Here is a 12,581-nt window from a genome sequence, read left to right as displayed (position 1 = left end):
AGATTGCTGTGGGTTTATTTGTGTAAATCAATGCTTACGATTTTTATGCGTACAATTCCTTTTTAAGATTTCCACAATAGCAAGATGTGACTATCCAAAATCATGCAGTTTATTGATTCAAGCATTCGATCGTTCTGCGCAATCATATCAAGAATTACTCGGGAGTTCTACCACACTAACTTTACAAATACATGAAGGTCAGATACCTCTTCTTTTGTTCTAAAATTATTTTTATTTACGTTCAATACTCTGATAAAGTGCTGATAAAGATACGTAAAATATGCACAACACTAACTAGAGTTGGTGTTGAGTAACATGCAACTCTCTTAAGGTCCTAATTTTCCTTCTTTCATCCAAAAATCCTAATTTGTACTAAAAAAATTTTCACATTTTTTTCATTTCATACATCATTGAAACTTTAAAATAAAATTGGCGCCCTGAAGATGACACAAAATATTAGTTCTATTCTATTTTCTTGACTGTTTTACTTTGTTTTAACAAAGGAATTTTTTCTATCGTTTGTGTAACTACTTAGGTCAATTGACATGGCTGGTTTATATTATTGGATATTGTATCGGAAGTCGTGTGTCTTTCTCTTCAACGGATGAGCATGATCGACTTGATGGAGAACTTTGCTCCAGGTTGGTTTTTGCACTATGTTGTTTATATTGTTTTTTAAAAAAAGCATTGCATTCTGGATATGGAATGTACTTCGAAAAAAAACTTTAGGTTCAGATTTTTTGAATCGTCATGTTATTAGAAAGCTTTTTTGTATTGAAATTTCTGCTTTTTTTAAACGAAATTACTTCCAGGAAAAATCTGGAAACTTCATCTGCAAAATCTGCAATTTACTTTCTAAAAATGAGTGGCATTCTACTTTCTGTTTTTCTTTTAGGATATTAAGACTGATGAATTTAACAGATATGAAACTTCCACAAATTGGTTCCGAAAAACTTGAACTATCTTTACTTACTTTCTTTGAACAATTTAAAAAAATATATATTGGCGACCAAGTGAACAAATCTTCAAAGGTTAGATACTTACGTACGCACTGGTAAAGGGGCAAAATGGCAGGGCTTCTGGAATTTCTGAAATTATTTTGAAATTTATGATAATTGGAAACTGCTTAAAAATGATGATAAACTTATGTTATATGTTATGGAGCTTAAAAAGTTGTTTAACAAGTTATACTGAACAAATTGTCATTCCAGAAATAGCAAATTCTTACATTCTCTGTCAGTAATTTAGACAAGTTAAAGGATTCAAACTTAATCATTGTATAGGTATTATAAAGGTGACTTAATTAACATGAAAAGTTATACCAATATGACACTCGTTTCCTCGTCGTAGTACTCTTATTTTTAGCTGACGACCCCATAACATGGTATCTGTACGCTAGTTTTTAATCAAGTTTTTGAGTAAGCATAGAGGGCATATGCAAGCTTACCTACAATAAATCTTCATTTAAATCTTCATTTGGAAACTAGACATTTCAATTTAAAGTTGTCTGCTAAATCACTAAAAGCATCTAATGTTCTTCATTCTGGATCATGCAAATAGATCTTAAGTTCTGCAAAGACCTAAAAAGTCCGTTTCTGAAGGTGTGTCTACAAAGTTCAAAAATGTGTACTTAATTTATGGATTCCTCCATCTAAACATATTCTTTGTTTGTGTATGTGGGACATGTTTTCATCCATTTTTCTGCTCACTATTATCGTCCTTATTTTTCAGGTTTATCAAGTTGTGTCTGAACATTTAGGCATATCAGACGAAACAGCAATGCTTGGTTTGTTTACCAGAAAAATGTAAATATTGGTAGTACTTATTACTTCATATGTATTGTTCTGCTGTTATACTGTGGTGTGTTTACTTTTTTAGCATTACAAATATGAAGTACTGGTCTCACAGTGAGAAAATTATAAATGCTACTCTAAGTCTACTCAATGATTTATCTATGGGGTACTTTCAACGCTTACTTAATTTTTATTGCTTCGTACATTTTTGATCAACATTTCTATAGTTAAATTCTGTTGACGCCACTTTCTCATGTTTGTTTCAGATACAGCAGTGTGAGGAAGTTGGTAAAATTAGATGCTGTACAATTTGTGCTGAATAATCATACAGTAAGTTTGTCACATTTCATTTTCTTCAGACGCATATAAGATCAATCCTCTTTAGTCCCACATACAACCAATCCTCTACATAACTAGCTTAAATATTACATGGCGAACCTCTGTGCATAACTCTATTGGCATGGGCAATAAATCGACCTGGCATGGGCAATAAATCGACCTGGCATTTTGTTTAAACTAAGCATGCTGATAACGTTTTTTATTTTTAGCCTGAACACTTTCCTTTCTTGGGCATTCATGCTAACACGGTCACAAAGTGCAGGTCACTTTTTTATACAGCTCTTGGAAGATTTTTACTGGTTGATACTGGTGACGAAGAAGAACGGTTTAAAGTGTTTATCATACCTCTCTCAGGTACCTTGAGTATTTTACGCGTGTGTGTAGAATATTCAACACGGTGTTTAGCCTGAAAAGAAACAACTTTTTCCCCGCAGCTCTTAACGTCCAGTATCTAGCCTGGCGCGCTATTTTCTTGGCCGCATCGCCTGTATTTTAACAGCTTTTGAGTTTGAGAGGAGTTTTTATAGCTCCATTATAAGCGTTGTGAGCTGCGACCGAGAGTGCCTTATTGAAATTGGTATTCAAAGAAGGAACCCCAGGAAATTTTTCTGAAAAAATATTTTCAATGGTGTTCGCAATTTTGGCAACTGTATTGTTAGGTAATGCGTAATTTAAACTTTAATTTCTTGCTTTTTTGCAAGTAAATTTGTGTTAAGAATACTAAAACTAAAATCGAATAAACGAAAAACCTGATCTTCAAATTAACCCTGGATAAACCAGAGTTAATTTTAACAACAAATCATTACAATACATACACATTTTTATTAAACGCAAGAAATTTCTGTGTTTGGACGGACGTCTTTAACTCTAAAATTATGGACTACTTATCGGTATGACTTTCTTTCAGCTGCACTGGAGAACTTATCGTCACGAGTTAACCCATCTAACACTGCTACATACCCTGCTGATGAAACTAAGGTATTGAACAAACTTACTAACAACTTAGTGCCCAGTCCTTTACAATATATATAAACTGAGTATTTCTAATTTTAGCGTTTGATCATTGGTGTGTGTAGAGATTTAAAAGGTCTGGCTCTTGCTTTTAATACACGGTCAAGTTTCCAAAATTTCTTTGGTTGGTTGTATCCTTTTCGCATTTGTTTTGAGTGGTATTCTGTCTTTGGTTATTATTTGTTTTTGAGTGGTATTCTGTCTTTGGTTATTATTTGTTTTTGAGTGGTATTCTGTCTTTGGTTATTATTTGTTTTTGGGTGGTATTCTGTCTTTGGTTATTATTTGTTTTTGGGTGGTATTCTGTCTTTGGTTATTATTTGTTTTTGGGTGGTATTCTGTCTTTGGTTATTATTTGTTTTTGGGTGGTATTCTGTTTTTAAGTCGTATTCTGTTTTAGGTGGTATTCTGTTTTGGGTAGTATTCCCTCTTTGAGTGTTATTTGTTTCAAGTGACATTTTGCTGGAGTAGTATTTGTTTTGAGTGGTATTGTGTTTATGGGTGGTATTCTGTTTTGTAGAGGTATTCCCTCTTTGAGTAACATTTTGTCTAAGTAGTATGTGGTTTGAGTGGTATTCTGGTTTAAGTGGTATTTTATTTTTGAGTGGGATTCTGGTTTAGGTGGTATTTCATTTTTGAGTGGGATTCTGTTTTTTGAGTGGTAGTTATGTTTAGTGGGATCCTGTTTTGAGTGGGATTCTGTTTTTGGGTGATTTTGTTTTTAGTGTTTTTTTTTCTTTAATGTAAACACATGCAGATATCCCAAATATACTGAAGTCTTACAACGAGTTCTTGAAATGTCATATCATGATGCTGAAATTGCAAATAGTGTTTTAAAACTGATATGTGAACTAACACAGAACCGTTCACAACGCTTGCAGTTCGACATCATGGTGGCGAATGGAGTTTTATTGTTTCGAGAAGTTAGTAAAACGCTAGTAACATACGGTATGGAAAAATTATTTATCTAATAGGGAAAATTAAATTTCCTTCATGTTTTGTTCATTCACTTTTTTTATTTTTAGGGAGTCGTGTTCTAACGTTATCAAATATTCCAAATGATCAAGTATATAATGTCAAGTATCTTTTTCATAACGTTTCTATGCATTGTAATGCTGGTTATTTCATGCCGTAGGTAAACACTCCACTCAATTGCCCTACCCCACTCAATTGCCCCACTCCACTCCCCTACTCCACTCCGCCACTGCCCTTTGATATTAGCCATTTTCACATAGAGAGTAGAAAAACTGATTTTTTTATCATGTCAGGTAAGAAGAAGAAAAATTTAGCGTATTTTTCCGCGCACATTTTTGATACGACCAACCCAAGGTTTGTTTTAAAACGAAAGTCAATGAAAAATCATGACGTTGTAAAAACCTGGAACTCATGAAAGCTACTTCTTTTCTTCTTTATTGCATATTTATAAACGAGTAAATCTGCTGATTTAGCAAATTAAAGAATTAAACAAAACTGCTTCTCTGCCTGAAGGCCAATATTTTTAGGAAATAACACAGGACATTCGTATAGATAACACACCTAAAATCCAGCTGTTTAAATGGCTAAAAAAGGGTTACTGTTACCTTCACTGAAAACACAAGAAAAAAAAGGGTTACTGTTACCTTCACTGAAAACAGAGCCGCAAAATTCTAACACGGCTGCAATGTATTTTTATTGTCATTCTACGGTATATTTATCTCCTGTGAGAAGACGTGAGCGTTATCAAAACATGTAGCGAGGCAAGCAGCAACTCAATAAGGCGCCATAGTGCCAAATACCAAAGTTGTGTCGCAGGAGCAAAAGTGGAAAAACACTTTGAAACCCGTTTTGTCGTGCATCCGTAAATAAGCACATCTACAACACTGTGTAAAACAGAAAGTTATAAAGTTTATATACATAATAGAAAATTAGATTAGAATTAGAAAAACTTTACTTTATTTTTCTATCTTATAATACCCGTATACGTCTGTCTGTCTGTCTGTCTGTTTGTCTGTCTGTCACGAAAAATGGTAGGTTAGCTACGCAAGTAGCGAGACGCACGCAATGTGGTATAAAAAGGACAGGCGAACCCGTGGATTTTCCTACGGGCTAACGACTAGTAATAGAAAATTAGATTAGAAAAACTTTACTTTATTTTTTTACATTGAGAGGAATGATTGTTACTTGACAACCGATTAGATTAAAAGGGATTTCTTTGAGTTTTGACATGTTAAAAGCTGCACTTTCTGGTGGCTATGTCAACTTCGGTGTACTCAGATTGTATGGTGACGACGCTTTAGATAACGCTATTAGAATTTTCGTCAAATTATTAGAATCAATCGAACAACGCGATATCATGGTAACTGAATATATTTGTTTGTTTTAACATCAAAAAAAACCTGTTACCAAAACACCACGCGATTGTTACGTATTTGTGCTGTGATAATTTCTTGTGACAAAGTTTAAAACTAGAATAAGATGTTCTCCTCGTTTAGAAACGATTCGATAAAAAGACTAATTTAAAGTTCTAGATATGCATGGCAAAAAGTTTTAACAAAATTTATTTGTGAACCTTTTTAGGATTATCCGAAACTGAGTAAAAGATACTACACGTTAATTGAAGTTATTGTCGAGAATCATATTGATCACGTGTGCAACTTGGATCCACAAGTAATAGCTTTCTCCATATCGTGTCCAGTTTTATTTCAGTCGTAATTTAAATAATATCTTTAAGGGCACAATTTAATTCGCGGAGAGGATTTTTAGTTCATTTTCGCGGAAATTCAATTTTCCAGATAGAAAATTTTGTTAAAATTTTGATGTAATTTTTTGTTCAGCGTTAGCTGATTTTCATAAACCCGCGTAATTCACAAAATTTAGTTCTCGCAAAAAAAATATTCTATGGCCTACTTCGAACATGTATGTGTGCAAATTGCATTACTTTTAGCATTGTTATATTCCCATTCTTGTTGTTTCAGATCTTTTATGACAAGCTGTTTTTCTTTTAGGTCTTCGTATACATTATTTCAACAGTATCTGAAGGACTCACGGCTTTAGGTAGGGGAAGGAAAGTTAGTGTTCTGTTTATAGCTGTCAAATAGTTGTTCTTATAACGCCTAGTTACGTCTTGTGTTTAGATCTGGGTATCTCGACTGGATGTTGTGCTGCGTTAGATCACATTGTCACTTATTTATTCACTAATTGGTTAAAAGCCTCGAAAAGTGGTGATCCTATGAAGGACGTTGACCAACATCCAGCCTTAAAAATATTAGAATTAAGGCCGGAAATTTTTCAACAGGTACGTTTTCATTTGATATTTATTAGTAGTTGTATGGGGTGCTAGGGAAGGGATAACAGACAATTGCAATATTTTTTTATGTAAATTCTTAAGACATCAGGAACTTTATTGGGCGGAACTTTAAATTGACTGCGCGCAGCGAATTTCCCATAGAATAAATAATTTGTTAACCACCGAACCTGTGGATTTTCCCACGGTTTAGCAATCAATTATGTTATTTACCTTATTTATCCCCTAGCCAGGCTGTTTCATTGTTGTGTAATGTTTACAAGATGTATCTCAATCAACCATTTTTATGTGTATATAATTAGGAATTAATTTAGAAATTTAAGCAGTGGGCGTTTCATTAAGGTCTGGGTTGCCCTATGGCATGTCATATTTGACATGCCATAGGGCAACCCAAGTAGAAAATAATTCTATCTTGTTAGATTTTCAAAAGATTTCAATTCTAATTTTGCATTGATTGGTACCATTGAATAACGACAGCAGGTCATTTATGCAAGCTCAATCTGATCTTTTTCATATTCTTTTTCGAGGCCGCAACAAATTCGTTACACATCATAGGCAATCATGATTTTCAAAAATATTGATTCTATGTGTTAAGTTTTATGAATTGGGAAATTCAGGATAAATTCCACTTGGATTACACCCTATGTGAATTTATCAGAATTTTTTTAGCATTTTATATGTTGTGGCAGAATGTGTGTTGACATTACGACAACTTATATTTGTAATAATGTTGTGTCAATCCATTTTATTTCAGATGTTAGTCAGTGTGATGAATATCGTGATGTTTGATGACTGTCGAAACATGGTTAGATTGTTTTTTAAAATACTAAACTATCTTTCTCTCAGTATTTTAAAATTGATAGCGGGTTTATTATGATCATGAGAACTTCTTTTTTTATCGTAGATTCTTAAAATTGTCTTGTTAAGTCGATATTTTGTATATTTTCGGGAAATAGTTTATAATTTATCTCACTTAGTTAACCAGGCTTGCTCGGTTATAAAGGATGGAATTTAAGTTGTATTCATTCGAATTATTTTTTTTTGTCCTGCTGTTGAACCAGTTTGGACGCTTGTTTTGTCACGTGAAAATTCATCCCTCTTCCTCAGCTGATTGGCATGTTCGTATATGGCGATTCTAACCAAGCAAGCTCCCTTCAATCTTTCCTTAAGTATTTTGTAGCTTAAATATACAAACGTTCGAATTTGTGTAATGTGATGAACGAATGCAAACCATCTATATTTTTTTTGATTCAGTGGTCAATGTCGCGACCTTTGCTTGGTCTTATCCTTCTCAACGAAAAAGTAAGTCACTGAAACACACTTGTCAACCTATTTTTTTGTTTTCTGGTTGTACCCTAATTTATTAAGCATCATCTTGTAGTTCTTTACCGTTCTTGAAGAACGTATTACTCAGTTGCAACCGAGTACAGAAAAGCAGCAGCAGCTAGCGACATACTTTCGTGAACTCATGGAGGATGTGGAAAGATCTCTTTCAACCAAAAACCGAGACAGGTAAAATATATGTGCAAAATAAAAAATGATCTTAAAAATAATGAAAATACTATTTGGGTCTGCCCTCGATAGTTTGTTAACACTGTCATATTTTAATACGTTTTGTCCCATAATTTTGATTTCACTTTGATTATACGTAAGGGTTCTTCGCTTTAACCTTAATATATGACTTTACATGGCAAATTATCCCTCCTTATAAATAACCTTAAAAATAACTGATATTTTTTAGCAATAAATTTCCGGATTTTCATCGAAAATTATTACTCTTTCCAGAAAAGATCATTTGGTTGGTCACGCTAATCCAACTAAATAAAACCAGGTTATATTCTTGCCGATAAACCTAAGCGAAAATTCTTAGCAAAACTCTTCTGGGAAACAAGTAGCTTGGGTAAATAGGGCAAATCCTCGCGAAATGCAATAATTTGAATTTAAATTAAATTCACTTAATTAAAAGCAGCTTCGGCCTCAGTCTCTTCATTGACCAAATGAATCTCCCTTGAAATGAAAAAAATAACCGCGAGAGAGGAGGTAGCTTAACACTTTTATTTTTATTTAGATTTACTCAGAATTTATCAGGCTTTCGAAGCAACGTCAAGACTTTGTTTGGTGTGTTGGCATCACAAGCAGTACCTCTCCTCGAGATAATGGGATTCTCAATGTGAAATTTTACATGAAAAAAAATAACTGTGGCTTAGTTCATCTGTCAAGGAAATATTTATCCGATCAGTTTTCATCAAAAATAATAGGTAACTCGCCAATACTTTTGAAAGAAGAACATGATTTCTTTTTTGTAGACGTTTTTTTATTCTTGTTTATATGGTACCAGAAAAGCTGTTAGATTTTTAGAAATTTGAAGTCGTGTTGTGATTTGGCTCTTTTTCTTTTTGTTTTGTACTGTGTTCTCGCGGTGTCATAAACCTGTACTTTTTCTAACTTTCCTACATACGACAACCTTGTTCCCAGGCCTCTTTGTCTATTTATATATTGGGACGATATCTCTCTGTAACGGCTGGAAGTAGCTACAACTGATTGCATTCATTATTTATATAAAATTTAACACAGAACTAGCTACTGATATCAGCATAAAAATGTCAAATTGAGGCCGGTTTTTCACTCCAGAAGTAAATTTGACATCTCTTATAATAATACGCTAAGTGTGTCCGTCTGTCTGTGACAGGCAAAGTTGATATCGTCATTTTCCTTTGATGTTGCCGAAAAATGCATGTCTAATATGTCAAATTCTCTGACGTTACGACGCGACGAAAATAACACTACTTTAACGTCAATATCCTATATTAAATTAATGAAGCCATTACAGTGCACCTAAAACTTTGAGGCCAAATAACTTGGAAACGAGGTGGTGACGTCAATGATTTTTCACCGCGTGGGTAACTAGGGACCAACTAGGACCAATTTGGGTAATTTTCCCAAACCTGGGTCCCCGAATCCGTTTCGGAATGGACGGGTTGATGACGTCATCGAAAAACCTTCAAATCCTAATATCTCTGCAACCGTTTGTCAAAAATACGCGATCCTATACATTTTCTTGCTCAGCGTTTCAAGATCTATACGATGAAGGCAACAGGCATACACATTTCTGAAAAAAAACATTTTGTGTTCTGACATGTCTCTGCTGACGTCATCAAAATTTAAATGACGGTTGTTTTTCTGTTATCCTGCCTAAGTGGATTTTTCCACGGGCCTTATCGACTAGTCTATATAATAATACGCTAAGTGTGTCTGTCTGTGTGTCTGTGACAGGCAAAGTGGATGTCTTCATTTTCCTTTGATGTTGCCGAAAAATGCATCTCTAATATGTCAAACTTTCTGACGTTACGGCGCGACGAAAATAACACTACTTTAACGTCAATATCCTATATTAAATTAATGAAGCCATTACAGTGCACCTAAAACTTTGAGGCCAAATAACTTGGAAACGAGGTGGTGACGTCAATGATTTTTCACCGCGTGGGTAACCAGGGACCACCTAGGACCATTTTGGGTAATTTTCCCAAACCCGGGTCCCCGAATCCGTTTCTGAATGGACGTGTTGATGACGTCATCAAAAAACCTTCAAACTCTAATATCTCTGCAACTGTTTATCAAAAGTACATGATCCTATACATTTTCTTAATCAGCGTTTCAAGATCTATGCGATAAAGGCAACATGTATACAAATTTTTAAAAAAATATTTTTAGGTTTTGACGGGCCGTTGCTGACGTCAGAAAATGTTTTAAACCCTTATACCTCATTAACCGCTCATCAAAAGCACATGATCATATACATTTTATTGATCAGCGCTTTAAGCCCTACGCAATAGAGGCAACGTGAAAATAAGCTTCTGAAATTTTTTTGTGGATGGGTTGTTGACGTCATCAAAATTCAAATAACGCTTCTTTTTCATTTTTATCCTGGCTCAGTGGATTTTTCCACGGGCTTTATCGACTAGTCTATATAATAATACGCCAGTTCTGTCTGTCTGTGACTTTTGCAAAGTGGATAAAATTTCTTTGATAATGTCTATAAAACATCGTCTATAAATTTGTTCTGTAAATTACCAAACTTTGACGTTAAAGCAATATTGACGTCAAAGGAAAGTATATTAAGATTAGTGAAGCCATTGCATTGCACTTTTAAATTTAAGGCTAAATAACTTGGAAACGGGTGGAAATAACTGACGTCATCTCCTGCGTAGGTAACTAGGGACCACCTTTGACTAATTTGGGTAAGTTTCCCAAACCTGGGTCCCTGAATCCGTTTCGGGAATGGACGGGTTGATGACGTCATCAAAAAACCTTCAAACCCTAATATCTCTGCAACCGTTTGTCAAAAATACGCGATCCTATACATTTTCTTGATCAGCGTTTCAAGATCTATACGATGAAGGCAACAGGCATACACATTTCTGAAAAAAAAAGTTTTGTGTTCTGACATGTCTCTGCTGACGTCATCAAAATTTAAATGACGGTTATTTTTCTCTGTTATCCTGCCTAAGTGGATTTTTCCACGGGCCTTATCGACTAGTCTATATAATAATACGCTAAGTGTGTCTGTCTGTGTGTCTGTGACAGGCAAAGTGGATGTGTTCATTTTTCTTTGATGTTGCCGAAAAATACATGTCTAATATGCTAAAAGTTCTGACATTACGGCACGACGTCAATAACACTACTTTAACGTCAATATCCTATAATAAATTAATGAAACCATTACAGTGCATCTAAAACTTTGAGGGCAAATAACTTGGAAACGAGGTGGTGACGTCAATGATTTTTCACCGCGTGGGTAACTAGGGACCACCTAGGACCAATTTGGGTAATTTTCCCAAACCTGGGTCCCCAAATCCGTTTCGGAATGAACGGGTTTATGACGTCATCAAAAAACCTTTAAACCACAATATTTCCGTAACCGTTGGTCAAAAGTACATGATCCTATACATTTTCTTGATTAGCGTTTCAAGATCTATACGAGGGAGGCAACAGGTACATGAATTTCTGAAAAAAAAAATTTGTGTTTTCACGGGCCTTTGCTGACGTCAGCACAATTTTTAAACACTTATATCTCTTTTTGCGTTCCTCGAAAACATACCATCCTACACATTATTTTGATCAGCGTGATTCAACCTCTACACATTACAATAAAATAATAAAATAAATTTCTCTAACTTTTTTGGGATCTTCACTGCTGACGTCAGCAAAACATCTAAAACAACCTATTTTTCTATTGCCCATCTGCCTAAGTGGATTTCTCCACGGGCCTTATCGACTAGTCTCTATAATAATACGCTAGGTGTGTCTGTCTGTGTGTCTGTGACAGGCAAAGTGGATGTCTTCCTGTTGCAGCAAAATTTTTAAACCCTCCTATCTCAATAACCGCTCATCAAAAGCACATGATCATATACATTTTCCTGATCAGCGCTTTAAGCTCTCCACAATAGAGGCAATGTGAAAACAAAATTCTAAATTTTTTTTGTGGATGGGTTGCTGACGTCATCTAAATTTTTAGTCTGCCTCAGTGGATTTCTCCACGGGGCTTATCGACTAGTATAATACTATTATTTTATCCTCTCTTCAAACACTGCAAGTAGTTTTTTTAAAAAAGTAAATTTTTAAAATTTCAATTGCACAGTGCGTTCATATAGTTCATTTTCATATATTTTGGTCCACAAGATATCACATTATCGCCAGTTAGCCTGAAAACCCCACGAATTCATAAATATTGTACACATCCGGACCTAAAATTCCACGGCAGTGATTATTGGGCTGGATGTAAGACAACCACATATTTTCTTTTAAAAAGACAAAAAAAATTGCCAATTTGGCCAGACTATGTATGAAAAGCCCTTGTGATGTGAAAGATTTTTTGGATTCTTAAATAGCATTAGCCTAGTTAACTAAGTTTTCTTTGAGGATATCAAATTTTCTCTCAAACGAAAGCCTAGACGCATACATTTGTCACAGCAAACCCCGAATTACAATCAACCAATCGGAACAAATTTGGCGTGGTCACCTCTTACCCAAACTCGATCCCAGGGCTTTTTTCTCTTTATAGTTTCACTGTCCCCTTATATTAAAAAGAGAAATAAAGCCGCTCTGCGATCGAGGTTGTCTTACCGTCCTAAATAATTCAAGAATTTGTTCGGGTG

The 12,581-nt window shown here is 34.7% G+C and overlaps 1 protein-coding gene across 1 annotated transcript in view; it reads left to right on the top strand.

The window, feature by feature from the left end:
- LOC130644910 (exportin-7-like) overlaps window positions 1-8,805 on the top strand; it is a 28,532-nt gene extending 19,727 nt beyond the window's left edge. The window contains exons 16-34 of the mRNA XM_057450696.1: window positions 68-197; window positions 536-641; window positions 896-1,031; window positions 1,732-1,805; window positions 1,879-1,959; window positions 2,060-2,123; window positions 2,342-2,486; window positions 3,040-3,110; window positions 3,186-3,274; window positions 3,901-4,091; window positions 4,169-4,223; window positions 5,319-5,478; window positions 5,700-5,789; window positions 6,128-6,176; window positions 6,257-6,417; window positions 7,181-7,231; window positions 7,681-7,728; window positions 7,808-7,938; window positions 8,495-8,805. Of these exons, the coding sequence (XP_057306679.1) occupies window positions 68-197; window positions 536-641; window positions 896-1,031; window positions 1,732-1,805; window positions 1,879-1,959; window positions 2,060-2,123; window positions 2,342-2,486; window positions 3,040-3,110; window positions 3,186-3,274; window positions 3,901-4,091; window positions 4,169-4,223; window positions 5,319-5,478; window positions 5,700-5,789; window positions 6,128-6,176; window positions 6,257-6,417; window positions 7,181-7,231; window positions 7,681-7,728; window positions 7,808-7,938; window positions 8,495-8,600 (1,938 nt within the window). The 3' untranslated portion in view covers window positions 8,601-8,805. The remainder of the gene's footprint in view (window positions 1-67; window positions 198-535; window positions 642-895; window positions 1,032-1,731; window positions 1,806-1,878; window positions 1,960-2,059; window positions 2,124-2,341; window positions 2,487-3,039; window positions 3,111-3,185; window positions 3,275-3,900; window positions 4,092-4,168; window positions 4,224-5,318; window positions 5,479-5,699; window positions 5,790-6,127; window positions 6,177-6,256; window positions 6,418-7,180; window positions 7,232-7,680; window positions 7,729-7,807; window positions 7,939-8,494) is intronic.
- The last annotated feature ends 3,776 nt before the right edge of the window (window positions 8,806-12,581 follow it).

The sequence above is a fragment of the Hydractinia symbiolongicarpus genome, chromosome 5, assembly GCF_029227915.1.
Source record: "Hydractinia symbiolongicarpus strain clone_291-10 chromosome 5, HSymV2.1, whole genome shotgun sequence".
Classification (NCBI taxonomy): Eukaryota; Metazoa; Cnidaria; class Hydrozoa; order Anthoathecata; family Hydractiniidae; genus Hydractinia; species Hydractinia symbiolongicarpus.
Note: the sequence above shows the minus strand (reverse complement) of the source record. Positions and strands in the feature narration are given on the sequence as shown.